This window comes from Capsella rubella, unplaced genomic scaffold (assembly GCF_000375325.1).
Source record: "Capsella rubella cultivar Monte Gargano unplaced genomic scaffold, Caprub1_0 scaffold_3, whole genome shotgun sequence".
Classification (NCBI taxonomy): Eukaryota; Viridiplantae; Streptophyta; class Magnoliopsida; order Brassicales; family Brassicaceae; genus Capsella; species Capsella rubella.
Window position 1 is genome coordinate 14,867,416 of NW_006238921.1, and position 21,668 is coordinate 14,889,083.

General features: G+C 35.7%; 6 protein-coding genes across 7 annotated transcripts; 3 read left to right on the forward strand and 3 right to left on the reverse strand.

Moving 5' to 3' along the window:
• Positions 1-1,142: 1,142 nt before the first annotated feature.
• Positions 1,143-4,463, forward strand: LOC17892922 (mitotic checkpoint serine/threonine-protein kinase BUB1). Its single transcript, XM_006299354.2, has 14 exons — positions 1,143-1,273; positions 1,382-1,529; positions 1,742-1,899; positions 2,011-2,101; positions 2,230-2,325; positions 2,418-2,505; positions 2,728-2,831; positions 2,917-2,988; positions 3,071-3,160; positions 3,247-3,404; positions 3,528-3,582; positions 3,663-3,797; positions 3,895-4,016; positions 4,123-4,463. Exons 1-14 carry the CDS (start codon positions 1,200-1,202, stop codon positions 4,310-4,312), a joined length of 1,581 nt encoding a protein of 526 aa, XP_006299416.1. The 5' UTR covers positions 1,143-1,199; the 3' UTR covers positions 4,313-4,463.
• On the reverse strand, positions 4,411-7,906 carry LOC17891844 (transmembrane E3 ubiquitin-protein ligase 1). Its single transcript, XM_006297287.2, has 13 exons — positions 7,369-7,906; positions 7,191-7,266; positions 6,956-7,083; positions 6,757-6,872; positions 6,606-6,666; positions 6,435-6,501; positions 6,283-6,360; positions 6,013-6,170; positions 5,861-5,920; positions 5,684-5,777; positions 5,370-5,537; positions 4,945-5,273; positions 4,411-4,850 (listed from the first exon to the last, which is right to left on the reverse strand). Exons 1-13 carry the CDS (start codon positions 7,495-7,497, stop codon positions 4,632-4,634), a joined length of 1,683 nt encoding a protein of 560 aa, XP_006297349.1. The 5' UTR covers positions 7,498-7,906; the 3' UTR covers positions 4,411-4,631.
• A 1,735-nt stretch (positions 7,907-9,641) lies between these two features.
• Positions 9,642-11,222, reverse strand: LOC17891105. Its single transcript, XM_006298172.2, has 3 exons — positions 10,949-11,222; positions 10,577-10,805; positions 9,642-10,270 (listed from the first exon to the last, which is right to left on the reverse strand). Exons 1-3 carry the CDS (start codon positions 11,156-11,158, stop codon positions 9,831-9,833), a joined length of 879 nt encoding a protein of 292 aa, XP_006298234.1. The 5' UTR covers positions 11,159-11,222; the 3' UTR covers positions 9,642-9,830.
• Positions 11,223-15,804: 4,582 nt separating this feature from the next.
• On the forward strand, positions 15,805-18,743 carry LOC17892776 (mannan endo-1,4-beta-mannosidase 2). Its single transcript, XM_006296645.2, has 5 exons — positions 15,805-16,778; positions 17,299-17,496; positions 17,695-17,817; positions 17,932-18,143; positions 18,222-18,743. The coding sequence occupies exons 1-5, from the start codon at positions 16,416-16,418 to the stop codon at positions 18,625-18,627; spliced, it is 1,302 nt and encodes a 433-aa protein (XP_006296707.1). The 5' UTR covers positions 15,805-16,415; the 3' UTR covers positions 18,628-18,743.
• Positions 18,744-18,910: 167 nt separating this feature from the next.
• LOC17892491 (riboflavin synthase) lies at positions 18,911-20,697 on the forward strand. Of its 2 annotated transcripts, none has more exons than XM_023786605.1 (3): positions 18,911-18,930; positions 19,144-19,981; positions 20,423-20,697. In XM_023786605.1, exons 1-3 carry the CDS (start codon positions 18,926-18,928, stop codon positions 20,435-20,437), a joined length of 858 nt encoding a protein of 285 aa, XP_023642373.1. In that variant the 5' UTR covers positions 18,911-18,925; the 3' UTR covers positions 20,438-20,697. The 2 variants fall into 2 exon arrangements, with proteins under 2 accessions (XP_023642373.1, XP_006298297.1); XM_006298235.2 differs by lacking the exon at positions 18,911-18,930 and adding an exon at positions 18,953-19,024.
• A 114-nt stretch (positions 20,698-20,811) lies between these two features.
• Positions 20,812-21,563, reverse strand: LOC17893295 (GPI-anchored protein LLG2). Its single transcript, XM_006298954.2, has 3 exons — positions 21,436-21,563; positions 21,280-21,339; positions 20,812-21,191 (listed from the first exon to the last, which is right to left on the reverse strand). The coding sequence occupies exons 1-3, from the start codon at positions 21,503-21,505 to the stop codon at positions 20,827-20,829; spliced, it is 495 nt and encodes a 164-aa protein (XP_006299016.1). The 5' UTR covers positions 21,506-21,563; the 3' UTR covers positions 20,812-20,826.
• Between the last annotated feature and the right edge of the window lie 105 nt (positions 21,564-21,668).

A 21,668-nucleotide genomic window follows, 5' to 3' on the forward strand; every position in this document is an offset into this window, starting at 1 on the left:
TATTGTCATTTTCATACTTACGATTTCAAAACAAAAAAAAAATATTCCAATTTTACCCTTATTTTGTCTATTAGTTATTAATGCATATATGACATAAAATTAATTTCATATCCAAAAATAAAACATATCCCTTTCATTTTTTATCCAAAAATTTTACGAGATCCAATAAAAAATATATTTTGAATTATATGTTTCATATCCAAAAAGAAACCAATATATATATCTAAAAAAATTTAAGAGAACCAATGAAAAATATATTTTGAATTATATATTTCATATCCAAAAATACATTTCATTTTTATCCAAATTTGTTAAGAATATCCAATGAAAGATATATTTTGAATTAGATATTTCATATCCAAAAATGAAAAATGAAAAATGAAATATATATTTTAAATTAAAGATATAAAGTAATGATACAATGAAATAGTAAAAATTTTTGAATTAAAATTAAAATATATATTTTGAATTAAAGATATAAAATAAAAAATATAATGAAATTTTACTACACATCATTTTCATTCAAATAAAATGAAAATTATTTTTATATCATTTATGCATTAATAATTAATAGAAATGAATAAGGGTAAAATTGGAATATATTTTTTGTTTTGAAATCGTAAGTATGAGAATGACAATATTTAATTTATTGGGTATTAAATTACACGTTTTTATTAATGTGAGTATTATTTTTCCAATCAAGAAAGATCAGGTATTAAACTTCTAAATTAAAATTAAATGAGGTATTTTTAAGCTTTTTTCCCTTGATATTACGTAGAAAAGGAGCCATGATATATTTTGTAATTTTTTTTGTATTCTTTTGTAAGTTTTGTCTGTGTAATAATTTTTTCTCCAATCCATTACGAAGAAAAGAACTGAAAACACAAAAGCCACACGCACCAAAGGCGCGTTGAGCGCGTGAGATGAAAATCCGTGGACTATAACCCTCCGATTTGGCCATTTTTGCACAAAAACAATGTTATAAAGACTTGCAGCGCGTGGGTCGAAATACTCGTTTGTGTCTCACTGGATAGATGGGCCATATAATATACAACACAAAGGCCCATTTATACTATTGGGCTATAAAGAACTGATCCAACAAATTTTGAATTTTGAAAAAGCTTCGCTCCCCCCTTTCTCTCTCTCTCTCTCTCTCTCTCTCTCTCTCTCTCTCTCTCTCTCTCTCTCTGACTGCGAAAATGACAATCGGTTACACAGACACCGCCGGTGAATCCAACTCCGTCGACGACGACCCGCTCTTCCCGTGGCTTTTGTAAAATACTACTTCTCCTCTCTGATTCTTATCTAATTTAATTGTGACATATGTTTCAAAAACGGGTTTCTGATTTTTGGATTTTGTGTGTTTTGGGGGTTTTCACAGGAAGATTAAAAAGTCGACGGAGGATCTCTACTCTGGTAAAAGTTCCGGTGAAGATCTCGATCAGCTTCTCCATGATTGCATCTCAACTTGTAAGCAAGATCTTCGGTACCGAAACGACCTCAGATTCCTCAAGATCTGGTTCCTCTATGTAATTCATTACTTAAACCCTCATCGTGTTATAAATTACTCTCTCCCAACTTGTTTGAGCTTAAATTTGTGCTTCTGTTTCTTCGAATTGTTTTCGTTAATTTAGCATACTTAGGGTTTCGGATTGTTACTTATATCCCGAATCAATTGATGTGGATGTTACAGTTTTTATCACACTTGGTTGAATTTTTTCTTCAATTTTGGTGGTTTTAGCTTGAGGGATGTGAAGATTTCGAGAGTGTTTATCGAGAAATTGAAGAGAATGAGATATGTACAGGGCACTCGTTGCTCTATGAATGGTATGCTATTTTTCTTGAGGTCAAAGGATTATGGCGAAGAGCACATTCGGTTTATCAAACTGGTCTTTCAAGGTCTCTCTCTTCTTCTTGTTCTGGCATGTTCCTTATGTTGCTCCTCTAGTTTTATAATTTCGTGCCTTGTGCTGATTTGTTGCTCATTTCTGCTATCTTGGAGAATTGTAGGAAAGCTGAACCATGTGACAGGTTAAAAGAGGCTCACTCTTTGTTTTTACAAAGAATCTCTAAGAGGACCAAAGCAGCTTCCATTGAAAAGGTTTATTTTTTTTAGTATTGTTTAACATTAACTAGAAGGATCGAATTAGTTGAGGATTGAACTGAGTTTTCTTTCTATATCTCACCTTTTTGTTCTGGAAAATTGATGATGATGATGATGATGATCAGGCCACTGACTTGGGGACAGGTTTCGTAAATCCATGGGAAACCTCCACTGTGGACCGCTTAATTCACAAGATAAAACCCCAGCTTGTGAAATATGATGTAAGCCAAATGGAAACTTATGATATTCTTACATGTGTTAACTTATATAGGGAGGCGTCTCAACTGATTTTCTTTCTTTATGTTTGCATCAGGGGTACCATGCAAGCAACAAAGCTTTCCCCGGAAAAGCCAATTTGTTGTCCGTGAAGAATAATTCCAGAAATAAGATCATTGACATAGGTACATTCTTTTCATATCAATCTAGTCGTTCACCTATGCAGGATAAAGAATGTTTCTTATAATGTTAAAGATGCATTGTTTCAAATTAGAAGTGGCTGTGCATGTATTCATTTGTGTAATAGAAATTGATTCTCGCTTTGTTCTTACCTGGGACAATGTACTTCTCTGAGACAAAAGGAAATTATATATGACCTGAATTCATTGTAACTGTCTATTTGCTAGGTGGAAGGAAATACCAGATCAAGGGGTGTGCTGGTAAAGGTGGTTTTGCTCAAGTTTTCAAAGCATACATTGACAGCAATCCTGATGAAGTAGTTGCTCTAAAGGTAGACCCTCAAAAAAAAATCAAGTAGAGTATGATGCAAAATGGCACAATTCACATGACAAACTGCATATACTACTCTCACACAGGTACAAAAGCCACCTTTTCCTTGGGAATTCCACATGTATCGCCAACTTGATTGCAGGATCCCAGAGAGCCAAGTATGTCTTTTTCCACTAATATTAGCATATTACCATGTCAGATGTGTTTCACACCGTACTAATTGCACTCATCCTATGCTAGAGATCAAGTTTTGGATTGGCTCAGAGAGTGCATGTGTATTCAGACTACAGTATTCTTGTCTGCGATTATCTCTCACATGGGACACTCCACGTAGGTTCTTGTGGACTCTTACGGACTGAATAAACAAATGCAAACATAATTTCCTGTTTAATTTGCTTTCTTGTTGTTTATTTAAGGACGTCATAAACTCATATCTCGTTGTTGGCAAGTCCATGGAAGAAGTTTTGTGCATGTATTACACAATAGAAATGTTGTACATGCTGGAAACTTTGCACAGTGTTGGAATCATTCATGGTGATTTCAAGCCAGACAATCTGCTGATCCGATACCCTCAGTAAGTTTTTTCCATTCCAATATTGCTGATTAGCTTGTACATAAGATTCTTTTATCATGAAGCCATGTACTTGTATGTTAACGATCGTGGCAGAGACTGAGATACCTCACGAATTACTTGCAGAGAAAACCTAACTGAGACAGGCTTCCATGAGAAAACAGGTTCTTCGAGCAATCAGGTAAATCCCTTATGCAACTACTAGTTCTGATTCGTGTGTTATGTCCAGAATCTGATGCATGTTTTTCATTTCTACCTCAGGGTCTCTGTCTTGTTGACTGGGGTAGAGGAATAGACTTGAGACTGTTTCCTAGAACCACTGAGTTTACAGGAGATTGTCGTACCTCAGGCTTCAGTTGCATGGAGATGAAGGAGAATAAACCTTGGAAGTTTCAGGTAATTCTTTTAGATCTCACTGCTCAGCAAGAATTTGGCTTTGCATGATTAGACTTTAAACCATTCGAGGTCTCACTGGAACATGTGTTATATGTAGGTGGACACTTATGGACTCTGTGCAATCGTCCACATGATGCTGCACAACACCTACATGGAGATCGATAAGAAACAATCGCTGAACGGTGGCCACATTAATTTGCCAAGAACTTCATTTAAAAGGTATCAAAAATCAAAGAACATTGCTGGTTTCTGACTCCCAGATAAAAAAACACATTATTGTAATATAAAGATTTTGCATATCATCTCTAAGTTGTTTGCACCTCAGATACTGGAACGTAGATCTGTGGAAGGAACTGTTCACGAAGCTGCTCAACAGAGAGACGTGTGAAGATGACACAGAGACGCTGAGGACTCTAAGAAAGTCAATGGAAGAGTATGTGTGCTCAGATCCTAAGCTCATGAAGAATCTTAACGAGTTGCTCACCAAACAACGTGTCTCTTTATGCTCTTCGTAATTACATTCACTCAGTAATTAACGAGTCTCTGTATAGTATTAGTGGGTAGTAAGCTGCTAAGGTTTGGTGTTGCTAGAAAGTTTGAGCCAATTAGCATGTCTGTGAAAATGATTGTTTTATATGAATATGCACTAAAGAGATTGACTTATTACACAATTCATACAAATGTTGTTAACTCCTCAGATTCTAACTATGCTCTGTTTCCGTCTAATATCTTTCGAAGACCTGAAACCAAAGAAGCACCCAAATATGTTTCAGTTTAAAGACCAATTTAGTCGGCAGAACCTAGACATGACTAGAGCAGCTAAGGAACCAAAGCTTAAGCTGGAGGAAGTGGGCGACGACATGTTGGGCACTCCATTTTTATATCCATCCATCTTTGTAAACATCCCGAGTGGAACATATGCTCACAAGGCGTTACCATGCAATCATTAACACGGTGTCTGAGATCAATCGTGGTCATGCAGATTACGCAGTCCCTGCTTCGGTTTACATCATGATCGAATCTTCTGTAATAGCTGTATTTCTCAGGTAGCATCTGCCAAAATCATAACTAAACACATGAACTCTTGATAAAGACACCTACGCAATTTACTATCGATCTAAAAAGGCATCAGAACCAACAAACAAACCTTCCGAGGGACAAAGCAACGAGACCCAAAATAGTGCTGAAGAAGAAGAACAGCAGCTTGAAACCCCACAAATGCACACAAGCCTATACACCAGGCCTTGCTGGGCTCTACACGCATGAAGTTCTTCGGGCATCCAAAAACATACAACGGTATAGCAAGTCGTGTAACAGTCATCCCCATGATATAATAAGGGTGCAGAGACTTTCGAGAATCACGAACTACGTTTGCAACTATCTGGGGAATCCAAAATGAGTACATGAGTAGGAGGATCGGCCGCATGTAGTTGTGGAACTCGTACATTATCAATATGCCTCCAAGAAGGAGTCCATCTGTTGAAAATCATTGCAATGAGAGAAACATCAAACATCTGCGAGAAATTTAAGCATTTACTTAATGAACAAGTACAAAAGAAATCAAATACTCACAGAAACGGCTGTACAGAAAGGAGAGCTCACGCCTCATTGTTTCCCAGCCCTCACCGCTGGTTGAAGGCCGGGTTGCTTTCCATATGGCCAGAAGATATCTCATTTCAAATATTGAAAACACTACAAATTTGAAGAACGCAGCTGTTGCAAACGCATTAAAAAGGGATTCTGCATAAAAATAAAGTAGAATGATTGAGAAAAGCATGACATCGCGAAATGTGCTTACACAGACTACGGTAATCTATGGAGATTACTATCAAAACAAAGACGAAACACATTGTAAAAAAGTTACAGGTTATATTGAACACACATACCAACTAAAATCCCAGCAGTGAGATGTAAAAGGCATAAATACGAATCCATGATGGCCTGTTGCCCGATCATTATTATAGCGACCTTTGCAGCACCCTTGTATACAAAAAGAGTTATCCCAAAGTTAGTTTTTTCTCTCCTTTTAGAAATATCAGATTAACAAAAACTGAGAATCTTACGGATTGTGTGTTACTGTGCTCCATTTGCCGGATCAACAGAAGAACCTGGAGGAACGAGACCTAAGTACAATAACAAGTTAAGGAATTTGCTAAAATTGCATTCATGTTTGTCATTCTGTGATGGAATGGGAGGAGGTTGGAACAAAGGATACAAAAGTGACCATCAATGTATAGTTCACAGCTTTGTTATAATAGACTTCAACATTTATGGAGGTCGCATTCAGCGACAAGGGAGAAAAACAATCTCCGTCATCATCTACTGCAGGACTTTCCATCAACCCTTCAATATGATAATGACCTTTATCCCCATCTACCAAAATTAGAAAAACTCTCTCAAGGTCAGACTAATTAAATTAAGGCGGCAAGAACTCAGCCAGCATCATCATTTCAACGTCAAATCTTAGAACGCAAGGCATACATACTGTTTTCATCAGAAACGGTTTGGGAAATTTGGGCTGCTATTTCGATATTGCAGTGCTTCTCCATCTCATACATTGGAGCTGGAATACAATACAAATAAAGGTCAGATGTAGCACAAGTGTAAAATATGGAAACAAATCCAGATCCTACTCACAAGTTTTCTTTTTCAATTTTCTGTCTCTTGGAGATTCTTGAAATACTTGGGAGGAAAATATTCCTAGCTGTCCAACAGAAGAAAAGTTAACACTGATAAGCTCTCCAACGCAAGGAAGAATCAGAAAATGATCCATCATCTTGGGGCAAAGTGGATTACATCAGGCATTACCAGATGATAGGGGTTGGAGAGAAGATAATCGTCTTCCAGTTCTGAATCACTCTTCTTTCCGCTGATCAATCATTAAAAATACTGACCTTAAGACAACCTAACCAATACGGAATCTTGAAAAGCAATAAATATATCAACAATGTAGTAATACCTGTTAGCAACAAGACGGAGCTGTCTAAAGGGCCAAATATATACACCTTCCACTTTAATTTGAGCACCACCCACATTGTGTTCATTGTCAAATACGTCATGGAAAACAACTGCACCCTGTTCCCATTCAAAGTTAACAAAAGTTCTGACTTTGCAAAGAATGAATTCACGATGCAGACTACTAACTAAGAGCTATTCACCTGAACGTAATGTACACCAGTTATTTTTGTTGGACTAGTCACTAACTCAATGACAGAGTTACCACTTTCTTTTCTGAAATCTGGAAACTTTGAAGAGCTATTTACAGTATCTAGAAACTTCCATGTGCCTGTAAACATACATCACGGAAATGAGCTCCAACATCATCATCATCCCTCAGCATAGGATAAAATACTGATCCAGAAGCAAAATCAAGAATGCAAATGTCACAAAAACCTCTATATGTTCCTGTTATATTCCAAGCAGAGAAGGGTCCTCCTGCTCCATTTTTTTCTTTTTTGCCAAAGAGCCACTGCAAAGGATCACAAAACAATCTCAAGTCAACGAAGACATTGAACAACAAACTAATCAAAGATGTAATTTTGAAAGCAATGATCAACAAATCAACACAAACCTCATCGCCCCAGGATCGAGCAGTCTCCCTAATGGGTCTCAATCCATTAGCTTGTTGCAAAAGGGGAAGCCAAATCGATAAGCAGAAGAACCCTAATCCCCAAACCCCCAAATTACTCAGCTTCTTCATATCAAAACCTCAAAATCTCGTGTGAAGGATTCATCAAGGACATTAAAGGACGATAAGATTATCAATCAAAATAAAAAGGAGGTTGCTTCAAGTGAAGTCAAACACAAGAAACGCAAAGACCAAATCGGCTGAAAGAGAAAGTGAGAGCCCAACAAACTGTGCCAATAGACAAGATTGATGTCTGCACCAAACCTCCCCGCAACTAGAAGAGATTATGACAGAGAAACAAACCAAACTCTGTTGTGTGTAAATTGGTATGGAAGAACAGCAAATTGACTTTGGAAATGGTGGTCCTTTGACTCTCTGCGATTCTTCGTTTAGGAGAAAAGTTGTAAACTTTTTTTTTTTTTATATGTTTTGGAGAGAACAAAACAAAAAGGTTGAAACTTGAGTCTTCGGGCTCTCTCTCTCTCTACTTTTTCTTCTGTTATGTAATATTTACAGCTCTTCTTATTTCCCCCAAAAAAAACATTTACTTATAATTTTTTTTTTTTAACTCAACATTTACTTATAATTTAAAAAATAAAATGATATATAGAATGAGATTTATGAATATGTAAATGTCAACTGTATAAATATATCATATTTCTAATAAATATTTTGTGTTGAATACGAAATAGATAAACAAAATGAAGACAACAAAACAATTCATTATTTATTTTAATTTTTGATTGTCGAAAACTCAAAACTAATAATATAGATACTTTCAAACATATTACTAAGAGATTGGTGAAAAGAAAAAAAAATGGTGAAAGTAAATAAATTCTAAATTAATGTAGGAAGAACCACATTTTTACTAAGAAAGAGGAAAACCATAATAATGTGTATATCAAATATTTGATGAACCAATGAGTGAGTGAGTAAGAATCAAACAAAACAAGAAACGATTATAGTATGTTTGTAACATAAAGTGAACCTAGAGTAACATTCATCACTCGATCCATTTGGATCAACATTGAAGAAGAAGAACATGAAGCTCTTAATGATCCTCATCATGATCTCGGTGGCTTTATTTTCAGAGCTGGTCCGATCTTCTGGACAGATGATCAAACGTGACGATGACCCGTTGAGTGGTGGAAAAGAAGAAATCATGAAAATGATGATGAGGTCAGGTTTTGATGTGATGAGCATCAGCCGTAGGATTCTTCATCATATCATCATCAAGGGTCGAAATATATAAGCTACGATGTATTGAACGAGAACTTACCAAAACCAGGCTAGCAACGTAGTGATCCAGATGGACGTGATCAGTTGATCACCCTTACCGAAGAGGTTGTACAGTCTTGTACTGTCTCTACTAATTGTCACGGCTTTACTGATTAAAACATGCATGAACGACCATTAACATTTTTGTCTTTTCTTTTGTTACGTACGTACGCCCTCATGTCTAAATGTGTTATTGTAATACGATAACGATAGAAATTAAAATCTCGATCGGTCTAATTTATAATGAAACGTGTTGATTACTAAATTATGGACTGTGTCATTTGGGGTACAAATTCATTCTAATTTATTTTTTCATCTCTTTGAATCAGTTTTACTTTTTTGTTTAGAGATTGTGTTCCTTATCACATGTAGATTAACGAATTAGAGAATTGGTTATACATTGTTAAGTTTTATTTTTAACTGCGGTCAATTTTATTTTGAATTTAATAGATAATTAATTGGATTTGCCCAAAAAAAGATAATTAATTGGATAGAATACGATTGGAGTTTGACTTATATTAATTCTAGAGTTAATTAGGCATATGACAGTTGAGAAATATAACAAATCAATGAATAAGTAATGATGTGACTTATTGCTATGAAATGGTGTTCAATTTTTATTATATAGATAATGATGTAATGCTGTATATTATTGAATGTACTTTAAGCTTGTGGTTGGGGCCAAAATTATAATAAAAAATCTTGAGGCTAATCATTGTCATTTGGACTAGGCCATTGGTTCGATTAGTTTAAGTCAAGTGCTTTTGAATCCTAGGTCCTAACGGTGCAACTCATCAACTGCATGATTTTAATATTACTTGTTCATGCTTTTAACATCTCTTAACTTAACTATGATCTCAAAGTGTACTATGAAAAAGTTTAACGTTAATTACTAATATACACATTCTATATTTTTAAAAAATCACAAATATATCTCATTTCTTTCTTGCACCAATGACCCAAACCAACCTTTTCACTATTTGCTACACAATGTCAAGTATCATCAGAACAGAGTCGCTGATGAGACCATGTTCCGGAGAACTTCAATCAGAAACTCATAATTAACAATATACTCACCCTACCTCCAATTAATAATTACAAGCCATCAACAAAAAAAATACAAAATATCACACAACAGTAAGAGCGGCCGGACCAGCAGAGAAACTACCTAAGAGACCATCATAGTTCAACATAGAAACCCTAGTCTTAGCCACCGGTACCCAATTCTCCGGCTCCATGGCCTCGGAAACCGCGGCTTCCAAGGAGCTTGATCGGTCGCAAGTGCTAAGCCACTTGGCTTGCATGTACTTGTGTTTTCTCCAAGGAGCCATATGCATTTTCTTGTCTCTCAAGCATCTTTTTGCCGCAATGCACAATATCTTGATCAGAGATCGAAGCCTCTCGGTTTTTCCGACGTAAACCTCAGGCAATCGGCTAACTAGTCTTTTGTACTCTTCACTGCCTTTTGCAATCTCGAACTCTGCCTTAAATGATAACTCTATCACCACTCTCATCTCCCCTTTCTTCGAACCCGATCGGTCTACGATCTCTATAAACTCGTGTTCCCCTGATTTTAACCACAACAAAAAATACATGAGTACTCATTCCAAAATATTCATAAATTTAATAAAATATAGTGCTGACAAAAATCAATATTTGCTTGACATATAAGTAACACAATAAAGAACGAGTCTAAAACAGATCTTTCGTGTTCTTTTGGACATAATCATCTTTGTCCAACTTTTAAAAAATAATTTTTATCTTAGATATTTCTTCTAATAAGAAATGAAAACGATGGGTGAATAATTCAAAACCAATCTTTTCTTTAATGAATAAAATAAATTTATGTGTGTTTATGATATTGATTTGTTACCTGCAGGGATGTCTTGAGAGCTTCTCCATTTAGATTTGGTGATAACACAATCGTAGCCGGCGACATCTCTGAGTTGTCTAGAAATCTCGCCACGTAAGCAGCTCCGGCAACCGCCGTCAACTGGTCGTCGGCAGACACAATAAAGACCTTTAGATTTAACTTGTTTCAAAGCTTCTTTTGTCGCTTGTCTAATCTTTGTCTCAATGGTACTTGTCCTATACAGTGTCCCCTACACAAATTTCCCCAAAATAAAAATTAAAAAACATATTTAGACACCAAATGATTCGGCTAAATATGGCAAAAAAATAATATTGTTTCAATAATTAATACTAATAGATTTTTATAATTTTTTGGAGAAGAATAAAAAATTACCTGAAGGAGTTGTTCTTGTTCTTGCCAAAAGGATTTGTTTTCTTCAGAATTACAATTGTTGTCTTCTTCGTCGTCGTCGTTGAGGTTACCGGAATAAGAGAAATCCTCCGGTGATTGGTTTCCTTCGTCGAGAAAACCAAAAAGAACATCGTCAGAGCTAGCCATTCCATCTAGAAACCTTATGATATCATCAGAATTTTGCCGATCCATTCTTTTTTTTTTTTGTTTTTCTAAAGAATATAGAGAGAGAACAAATAAATATTTTGGTTTTGGTTTTGTTTGAAAGAGTTTGGGAGAAAAATAGAAGAGAGTTATATTATATAGTGGTTGCGTTGGGGGGAGAGAATCAGAGGAACAGATACATGGCGCCGCGGATGATGACGTGTAGAGTTGTGATTGGAGGACGTGTCTGATCTTTGAGATGAATGATTGCTCAAGACAGCTAGTTTCCATGTCAGCATGACTAATCTCGTGAGAGAGCCTTCCCTTCCTACTCAGAACATATCCGAATATGCTCTTTTCCTATTTATTAAAGATTCTTTTCAAAACAAAAGTAGTAATAAATATGGATAATAATCAAAAGTTTTATCTACAAAGAAAAAAAAAAAGACAGTTCATTATGGAAAATCGGGGGAAAATAAATCTAATTTAGGAAATTAAAAATATTCTTTTAAATTGTCAAAAATAATTTTTTTGACTATAAATGTAATAAATTCATTAGATATCACAAAGTGTTGTGTTTGTGAGTAATTTTTTGTTTTTGGGTAATAGTTAAAGTGAATCCCACACATTATTCCGGTGGAATCTTTAATTTAAACCAGATTATGTGGATACAATTTTGTTAGTTTGCTCAAATAACATTGTTTAGTTATATATAAGAACTAATTATTCAACTAATTTGATAGGTAAAAACCACATGCTTCGACATGTGATTAACTTCATGGTCTAGGTCTAGACCGAGATTAAAAAGAAAAGGAAAAGAACAATAGTGAATGATTGATGTTAGTAGTATAATAAGTCTTAAAGCATAGGGGAAAAACATAGTATATAAGTATCCAAAAGTTGATAAATCAATCTCGGTGGTGTCTATCCCATCGAGTTGATTCTAACTTTTAGGCTAGGGAGACGTTTTTTTATAGTCACTGATTTGGTAAACTCTTCCACTCATTCAGTAACTATAGACTTGTGATCTGCAAATTAAGCAATTAGAGTCATACTAAGTAATTTCTCTACTTTAAAGCAAACCATTAGGCTTTGATAGTTGTAACTCCGACTGGATTAAGAAAAAGGGTTACCGAGAGTGTTTTTTTTTTTTCTTCTTTGTCCACTAATCGTACTTGTTTACTTCTCTTTGATCTCTCTAATCCATACTACTAATTAATATCGGAAAAATAGACCTGGATGTTCAAGTTCGGTTTGGGTATTTCGGGTTTTTGAGTTTAGAGAAATAGAACCCGTTCAGGTATTTTTAGATTTCGGGTTCGGATCGGATAGAACCCGTTCGAATTGAAAGAAATTATTCTATTTTGTTTGCATTCGGATTACCCAAAATCCAAAACATACAAAAATATGATTTTTTTTTACATTAGATTATTATAAATATAAATATTATTAATCAATTATTACTATATAATTATATTTTGGATGTATTTGGGTATCCGTTCGAGTTTCGGTTTAGGTCAAGTTCGGATTCGGGTTTTCAGGTTTAGAGATATAGAACCCGTTCGGATTTTTCTAGACTTCGGGTTTGGGCTTGGATCGGTTTTTCGGTTTCAGTGCTATGGTAACGGATTTGAGGATATGATGTTCATTTTGGCTCGATCAACGAAAGATGATGTTATAAAAATTAAGTCAACGACAAGTTTATGTTTTGAATGACCACATAGAAAATTTGTGGTTTAAATGACCTAAATTTGAAAATTCCTAAATTAAATGATATTTTTCCCAATTAATATCAATGTGTTTGTCTTTTATTTGTCATATTTTTGCACCTTGTTATCTTTAGTTTGATAGTAGTTATTATTAATTAAAATTGTTGATTTGTTTTTTAAAAAAAGTCATTGTGTTAGATTGAATGATAGTTTGATGATGATAATAGGAGAAGCTTTTTGAATGATAGTTTGATGATGATAATAGATGAAGTTATAGAGCTTAAAATGTGATCTCCTACTTACCAACTTACCCGATATGTTTATCGAACTTAACATTTTAATTAGCATTTCTCATATTTACTTAATTATTATGATTCTTATGTCTTACCATTCCATTACAAGTGCTTGGATTATGTACTTATGTATATTTCTTCAATGATAGTTGTTTCCAGTTGGTCATATACTGATTCATTTCCATAAACACATGACTTTTTACATCTAAAATCTGAACAACATTATTATTATTGTTTAGATGATATATTATGCTATAAAAATATTTCAAACAAAAAATTTGATTATATTATATAGCTTAAACTTCATTTAGGATAATGTTAACAACTTTATGTTGAACAAACTTTATGATGATTAAATTTTATGCCCATCTTATTATACCTATTCACGTCAAAGTCACACATTTATATTTTCTATTAAAAAGATCGTATGAATGATTAGTTAGCCCGATATTGAAATGTACACATATCATGTGATAGTTACTTGCATTTATGAATGATCAACACTCGATACAGACCTTGTCATTTTTGTTATTTGATCAAGTCTTCGAATATTTGACAAGCAAATTGAAATTGTAAGTGCCATATTATATTATTATGTAGGTCGATCAACAACAGATAAATTTTTAGTTTATTCATAGTCAAAGATTGTATATGTTTGTTTATTTTCCAAGTGATGTCTCTCCATCTAGTGTACTTAATCCCTTGAGATTAGTAATTATTCTGAGTTCTTAAGTTGATGAATGATGATGGCTACGATCGATCAAGTGTTCTTTCTTGGCCTATTGGATAATTGTTACATTAATTCACAAACCAAACTCCACTTTTTTTCCTTTTATGTGTGCCTCTCAGATTTAACCAATTTGAAGAATGATATATTTAACCAATTTGAAATTTTGAATAATGATCTATATATGACCTATGAACATATTTTTACGCTAGTAGCCAAAATTTATTCCAAAATATATATTAACTCTTTTTAGCTATAAAATATTATATTTTGGTAAAATGGTGCAAATTAAAATCGTGATTTGGTGATCTCTTCCATTCGATCAATAACTATAAACGTGCGATATTCAAAGCAATTAGTGCCATACAATGTTATTTTCCCTACTTTAAAACAAATCATTACATGCTCATTTTCATATATGTTCAAAACACTCACTATATACAATGGTGATCGTATCTCTTTATGAGGAGTTTGTGTGTGGGTGTTAATAATGAGAAAAAGGTAATTAATTAGAGGAACCATGGACAATACTAGAATGCTAATCATGCATGACAAACTTTACACTTTGAAAGTAGTTCTTCTGATGAAAATCCCATTAGATTATATATCAAAAATAAAACCATACGACATAACAATGATTTCTTTCTTTAATAATGTGAGAAAAACATTAAAGGGTCACCGACACACAACGTTTATCTTTGGTCCATTGTGCTCTTTTTACTTCTCTTATAGTATTAATGTTTTTATTTTATTTGTATCAATGATTTCTAATGAAATATATTGAAAGATCTAAGAATATTTATATACATGCTCTTTAAAAGATAGATAAAAAGGTAATTAAACAAGTGTAATTTATAAGTATTAGTTTTATGTGGGATTCACATGGTTGAACAACATTGATCAAAATCTAAAGAGAAAAAACAAATCACATGACTTGTGAGAATCTGAATCTTTAACTAATGACACTAAGCATGTGGTCTATTTTCATAAAGATTTATTTTTATTTTTTTCTAAATCTGAGACAAAGATTTTTAGTTGCATGAACATTTTCAACAACAAATACATACTTGCACTGACATTAATAACTGTTCATGATAATAATCTTGATGATAATTAAAGATATTCCTATGAGCTTACATACCCTGCATTAAATGGCTTACCACATTTTATTTTTCTTTCTTGTATCCAAATTACAATAACGTTAGATTAGTCAGAAGAAGACATGCGCATGGGGCTACATCTCGACTAGGACAAGAAACCTTTGAGAGATCAAATAAGTGGAAAAACTTACAATAATGAAAGCTCATGTATATAATTCATTCTCCCATACTCAAATATTTAACAACTCTCAATGTTAATTTGTAGCCTTAGACCTTAAAGTAAGTTACAAAGTATTGTGCATCCGTAATGCTTATCGTAACTCTCAGTCAATACCTCGTTCAATCATATTCAAGAACATTGATCGAGAAATCCGTAATTTCCATCACTTCAAGAAAACACCTGAAGCGGTCTTGTAACCTCATGCGTCTATGGATCCGATGAGTTATCACACCTTTAACCCAAAGCAAGCGTATTAATTGTAATCATGTTTTTGTTTTTCTTTGCCAAGATTTCTCTCAACTGTTGGTGAATACTCTTTTGTATCGTCTACACTTTTCATCTCTATGATATTAACATTCGTAGCAAAAAAAAAAAGATGAAACTACGGTTTTACCGTTGCAACATGACTTGTTGTTAGTTTACAACGTTTATATATATATTTTTTACAAGAAAGTTTTATATATTTCATTGTAAATTCAGTATTCTATAATACATTATTGCATTCGATGTTTTTTTTCTAATAGTAAATCAAAATAAATGAAAACAAAAGAAATGAGAAATTTAGGCAGATCTTGGTGGTGTGTGTAAAAGGGAAAGAAAGGTTAATGATACCAACGTGTCACCGTAAAAGCCCCCTTCCGAAATTAACGCATAGTTGTCCTCTCAGAGGACATCAAACTAAAGTAACTGCGTGAAACTGAAATCTCTTTCTTTCTTGCTATACCACCTTCTTCTTCTTCTTCCTCCTTCCTTCTCCTCACACCTCTCTTCTTGTCCAAACAAAACTTTTCTTTTGGGAAAATATCTATCTACATGTAAATTGTGAATGCTAGATCCTCAGGGACCTTAATAACCTTCGTGTTCCTTACTTGAATGTTCTTGAAGCACTGAGCGATATACAGATAGAGAGAGATCTGTGTTGTGTTGTGTTCAAGTTCACATTTTTGTGTTAAAAGGGGACATTTTTTATATTCTGGGCTGTTTTGTTGCGTTTCTTATAATAAAGTTATTTAAAAGGTGTAATCTTTCATCTGGGTTTCATCAAAAAAAAATTCGATTTTTTTCTGAGATTTTCTTCACCATTCTCCGAAACGTGGACACATTTTGATCTTTTGGGTTTCAATAAAAGTTGAAATTTTGATAGCATTTCTCACCAAAGGTGTCATTTTTATTTCCCATCTGAACGAGATTTGAGGAAACTGGCGAGATTACAATCGATTTTGAAATATCTGAAGCTAACAAGAGGAAGACGAGGAATGGCTCCTACTGGGAACGGGCCACTCATACCAATTCTAGGTTTCCTTACATGTGTGGCTTTTATCTATCTCTCCTTTGGAGATTTGTGGTTTGATTTCAAAAGGGAAGCCGATTTAGGAGGATTCGTGAAAAGGAACGGGACACAGTTCGTGGTCGATGGTAAGCCTCTGTATGTGAATGGCTGGAACTCTTATTGGTTCATGGACCATGCCGTCAACGATCATAGCAGACACCGTGTCGGTGCTATGCTTGAAGCTGGAGCCAAAATGGGTCTCACTGTTTGTAGAACATGGGCTTTCAATGATGGAGGTTACAATGCTCTTCAGATCTCTCCTGGCAGATTCGATGAACGAGTCTTCAAGGTATCTTTCGTTTCCTTGCTCTCATCAGTTTGAATATTTCTAGGAAGCTTCTGCATATTTTGTGGCAGAGCGTTACGGATCTTGTTTAGCAAGGTGGAAAAGTTCCACACTTTCATTTAAAGTTTGTATTTTTTTTTTGTCGACATTAGTCTTTGTTCAACTTATTTTAATCAGAATGTCAACGGAGATTATAAGATATAGACTAGGCCAATGTTAGTTATGAGATCCATTTACATCTCTTTTCATGATCAATTGATATGTTTCTTATAGCTTGGAATTGGAAGAATCTGCAGTTGCTTACTTCTTCCTGCATTTGTTATCGTTTGCAATGCATATTTCAAGGCTAATGGTTTCAGCATTTTACGCCTCCTTGTGCATTTCGTTGATGTTCACTTGTCCTGTTCTCTGTCTGATGCCTGGACAATGTTGATTTTCAGCCTCTTAGTGTGTACTGTCTCATTCTAAACTGATCTCTTCTCTCTCTCTCTTTGTCTTAATGAATTTTATATAACGTGTTCAGGCCTTGGATCATGTAATCGCAGAGGCAAAAACACATGGTGTTAGGTTGCTTCTTAGCTTAGTGAATAACTTACAAGCGTATGGAGGGAAGACTCAGTACGTCAACTGGGCATGGCAAGAAGGTGTAGGCCTCAGCTCGTCCAATGATTCCTTCTTCTTTGACCCATCTATTCGCAGATACTTCAAGAATTATCTCACGGTATGTTTTTAATCCTCATCTCTTCTTGATGTGAACATGGATGTATTAGTCTAGATCGTCATAGTTATACAACTAGATAACTGAATTCAGAAATACAAGAGATGCTACATTTGCCTTGGCTTTTCTTAGCTTATACAATCAGTCTAGATGTTCATATTGTAATTGATGTTAAGCTTAGCTCTCATTTCCATTTGCCAGGTGCTGCTCACCCGTAAAAACTCTTTAACTGGGATCGAGTACAGAAACGACCCTACAATTTTTGCATGGGAGTTGATAAACGAGCCTCGCTGCATGTCTGATATCTCTGGGGATACTCTACAAGTGAGTTTTCCTTCAGTATGGTGGTTTCTTGTCTAACATTGAACCATAAGTAGTTGTTGAAAAATTTAGTAATGCTACTCTTGTGGTTTTATTTTCTGGTATGTGAATTCAAAGGACTGGATTAATGAAATGACAGCGTTCATTAAATCAATTGACAACAAGCATCTTCTAACCGTAGGCTTGGAAGGGTTCTACGGTCCCAAGAGTCCAAAACGGTTGACAGTTAACCCAGAACGATGGGCCTCTGAGCTTGGTTCAGATTTTGTTCGAAACTCTGACTCGCCAAACATCGATTTTGCATCGGTTCATATCTACCCTGATCACTGGTAAGCATCTGTTAGAAAACTGTGTCAACAAATGTTTGGAATTCGTATTTGTAAAGACGAAGTTTGAAACCTTGGCAGGTTTCATGATCTGGGGTTCGAAGATAAACTCAAGTTTGTGGTGAAATGGATACTATCCCACATTGAAGACGGGGACAAGGAACTGAAGAAGCCTGTTCTGTTCACTGAGTTTGGGCTCTCAAATCTGAACAAGGACTATGATCCATCGCAGCGAGATCGGTTCTACAGAACCATCTTTGATATTATATACAAATCAGCCAAGCGGAGGCGGTCTGGTGCAGGAACACTCATGTGGCAGTTTTTGATAGAAGGCATGGAAGGGTTCAACGATGACTTTGGTATAGTCCCATGGGAACAAGATTCGATCCAGAGATTAATGATAGAACAATCTTGCAGATTGGGTCGGATCACTGGACGCCATCTTCAAGACAAGAAGTCCATAGAAATATGTTCCCAGAGACCATGAGAATGTATACAGTTTCTTTTTTTGTTCTTGCCCACATGAGTGGCATATATGCAAAGTGCAAACTCAAAATATTTTATACTAAAAGTAGTAAAGTTAACCTTCTTTTTTTTGGTTGATTGAGCTATGTATCCTCTTTTAAAGATGATTGAACCAAAAACCTACTTACAAATCAACAAACAGGAACATAACAATGCTTGTGTGTTTAATATGTGGTGGTATGGTTTACAGTGAATCTGTGGAGTGTAGAGCCTTCAAGTGAATGAGTTGGCCAGTCCCATCTCCATCCCCAGTATCATCAATGAGGTCTCATAGTCCCCTCTGAAACCTATGCATATCATATCACCTTTCTTTATCAAAGATGCTTCTTTCTCCACAAAGTCCGAAGCTTTGAATCAAAGTAACCGACTTTCAAATTTGAATACTGATCCTCTAACTTATTATTCATACCTAATTTGCCCCACTCATTTGTGGGCAAGTCATTCACAACACAAGCTAAAAAAGTTTGGAACTTTACAGATTTTCTCAGGAGGGTGAAGTGATGGCAACTCTTACTCACCGCCTCAATCTCATCCCCAAAGCTCAATCAAGAACCTTCACTTGTTCATTCATAACTGGTGAGCCAATTACGAATCTCAGATTTGATTGTGTCTCTAACTCATCGAAGCTTTCTCTCAAGTCATCATGTGGAAGGTCAAGAACCAATCACCGGAGGCAAAATTTCGGCATCCGATCTGTTTTTACGGGAATCGTGGAGGAAATGGGAGAAGTTAAGAACTTGGGAATGGCAGACCATGGAGGATTCGACCTCAAAATCGGGGCGAGAGTGGTTCTGGAGGACGTGAAGCTCGGTGACAGCATCGCGGTGAACGGGACGTGCTTAACGGTGACGGAGTTCAACGCAGAGGAGTTCACCGTCGGGTTAGCACCGGAGACGCTGCGAAAAACATCGCTGGAGGAGCTAGAGAAAGGGTCTCCGGTGAATCTGGAGCGTGCGTTGCAGCCAGTGAGCAGGATGGGTGGTCACGTGGTGCAGGGACACGTGGATGGGACGGGAGTGATCCAATCGATGGAGGTAGAGGGTGATTCCTTGTGGGTGAAGGTGAAAGCTGACAAGGGTTTGTTGAAATACATTGTGCCTAAGGGATTTGTGGCTGTTGATGGGACGAGCTTGACGGTGGTTGATGTGTCTGATGAAGAGAGCTGTTTCAATTTCATGTTGGTTGCTTATACGCAGCAGAATGTGGTGATTCCGACTAAGAAGGTTGGGCAGAAAGTGAACCTTGAGGTTGACATCATGGGTAAATATGTTGAGAGGCTTCTCACCAGTGGTGGCTTCTCCTTGAACACGTCAGAGGTAACTAGAAAACTCAAAGTTTATGTCTTTTTATTAGTAGGTTTGATTTGGAGGATAGTGGAGAACTGCATTTGGTGTTCTATGTGGGTTTCCTTTTATGATTTTAGTAGTAGATTTGATTTGGAGGAGAGTTGGGAATTGCATTTGGTGTTCTATTTGGGTGTCCTTCTATGATTTTATGAGATCTCTCTAGCCACTTGGCTCCTCTATTTTTGTGTAAGAACGTAGTGGTTTTGGTCTTCTTGTCTGGAATATGTGTTTTGGTTGTTCCCTAATTACTATGGTCAGCTAAATTGTTGGGAAGCTTGTTCCTTGTGTTGTGTGATTCAATTGGGGGCATTTCATTTGGTATTGTTTGGAGATCTTTGGTCGCTACCTGTCATCGGAACTTGAGCATCTTATAGTTGTTGAGCTAAGAGGCGTCTGTTGTATGGGTTGCAGGAAAAGAAGGTATGATGATTTGATGTGGACTTGGGAGAATTTGGTGGGCAAAGATTTGACCAATTGGCCTGGGGCTCTTTGTAAGATAGATCTTAATCTCTGTTTCTTTGTAATGAGGCTAGTGAACAATCCACGTACTTAGGCGCGGTGAGAATCATCGATGAACCTCATCGAGTACAATTCATTTATGTAATAAACCCAAGAATCAAATTGTGTAATATGGCATTTCCGGCTTTGAACTTAGATTCTATTTTGGTTCTTGCTAGGCCTTGATATGTATAATCTTTTTTGAGTATTTTGACGAGTAAATGGAAAAACGAGAGAAGTTTAATACATAACACCAAGATGCATATATAATGTGTTTTTTACCCATTGAACATGTTCTGAGATATGTTATTGAGACTTCACGACGACAAGAACAAAAGACAGAGAACAAGGAAGGTGGAAAAAACTGCGAGAGATGCAGTTGTGGAGGCTTGAGGGATAGAATCAGCAGTTGCGGATGCGGATTGGGCGACATCGGTGCAGTCGAGACCTTCTTTACCCTCTTTACACATGTTAGCAAAGATTCCAGGAGGATAACGACCGTAGATGTTGATGTAGCTGAACATAGTGGAGGCACAATCGCTCTTTTCGTCGTTAATAGCTTCTGCAAAAGGGCAAGCAAAGTCCTTGAAGGCGGAGCAACACACAGCTGCCGGATAATTTGGCCCTTTGCATTTGCTTGTTATGATTGTGTAGTTCTTGCTCGCAAAATCTTCTTTGCAGGCTGTTTCAATAGGAAGAAAAGAGAAGATGCATATTTGGATTAACGTGTCTAAACATTAGAATCAAGAATTGGGAGGGATGTTCTTTACTTGTCCTTGCCTGAAGAAGAGTTCTGCTTGTGGCCGTGTGAGGGCGATCAAATTCATCATCTGCAACATTCAAATCAATAACTTTGTTTATTTTATGTTTTTTCCAATGTAATGAAGATGAAAATAGAAAGAAAGAGAAATTAGAGGAGTAATTACATGAAAGGGAGAAACCAGAGAGGAGGAAAATGGGAAGAAGAGAAAGCAGACAGTAAGGAGAAATCTCCATTGTTGTTTCTCTCTTCCTCTCTTCTCTTCTCTTCTCTTTTTTGGTTTATTATTAATTTTTTCCATCAAGATTTTTAATTATTTCTGTAATTTCTGTTAATAATAATAATGCTTGTTTCTTTATTTGGTAAAATGAAAGTTGAAGGACGAGAGACATTTTCGGA

Bases quoted from the DNA above. Each gene is read 5' to 3' on its own strand.
- LOC17892922 (XM_006299354.2), top strand. From the start codon at position 1,200: ATGACAATCGGTTACACAGACACCGCCGGTGAATCCAACTCCGTCGAC. The intron at 2,102-2,229 runs GTTTATTTTTTT...GATGATGATCAG, and splicing joins AAGCAGCTTCCATTGAAAAG to GCCACTGACTTGGGGACAGG. The intron at 3,161-3,246 runs GTAGGTTCTTGT...TGTTTATTTAAG, and splicing joins TCTCACATGGGACACTCCAC to GACGTCATAAACTCATATCT.
- LOC17892776 (XM_006296645.2), top strand. From the start codon at position 16,416: ATGGCTCCTACTGGGAACGGGCCACTCATACCAATTCTAGGTTTCCTT. The intron at 17,497-17,694 runs GTATGTTTTTAA...TCCATTTGCCAG, and splicing joins ACTTCAAGAATTATCTCACG to GTGCTGCTCACCCGTAAAAA. The intron at 17,818-17,931 runs GTGAGTTTTCCT...GTGAATTCAAAG, and splicing joins TCTCTGGGGATACTCTACAA to GACTGGATTAATGAAATGAC.
- LOC17893295 (XM_006298954.2), bottom strand. From the start codon at position 21,505: ATGGAGATTTCTCCTTACTGTCTGCTTTCTCTTCTTCCCATTTTCCTC. The intron at 21,340-21,435 runs GTAATTACTCCT...TGAATGTTGCAG, and splicing joins CTCTGGTTTCTCCCTTTCAT to ATGATGAATTTGATCGCCCT. The intron at 21,192-21,279 runs GTAAAGAACATC...CTATTGAAACAG, and splicing joins TCTTCTTCAGGCAAGGACAA to CCTGCAAAGAAGATTTTGCG.
- LOC17891105 (XM_006298172.2), bottom strand. From the start codon at position 11,158: ATGGATCGGCAAAATTCTGATGATATCATAAGGTTTCTAGATGGAATG. The intron at 10,806-10,948 runs GTAATTTTTTAT...AAATTTGTGTAG, and splicing joins AACAAGAACAACTCCTTCAG to GGGACACTGTATAGGACAAG. The intron at 10,271-10,576 runs GTAACAAATCAA...GGTTAAAATCAG, and splicing joins CTCTCAAGACATCCCTGCAG to GGGAACACGAGTTTATAGAG.
- LOC17891844 (XM_006297287.2), bottom strand. From the start codon at position 7,497: ATGAAGAAGCTGAGTAATTTGGGGGTTTGGGGATTAGGGTTCTTCTGC. The intron at 6,873-6,955 runs GTGAATAGCTCT...GAATGGGAACAG, and splicing joins CTGGTGTACATTACGTTCAG to GGTGCAGTTGTTTTCCATGA. The intron at 6,171-6,282 runs GTATGTATGCCT...TAATTTTGGTAG, and splicing joins AACCGTTTCTGATGAAAACA to ATGGGGATAAAGGTCATTAT.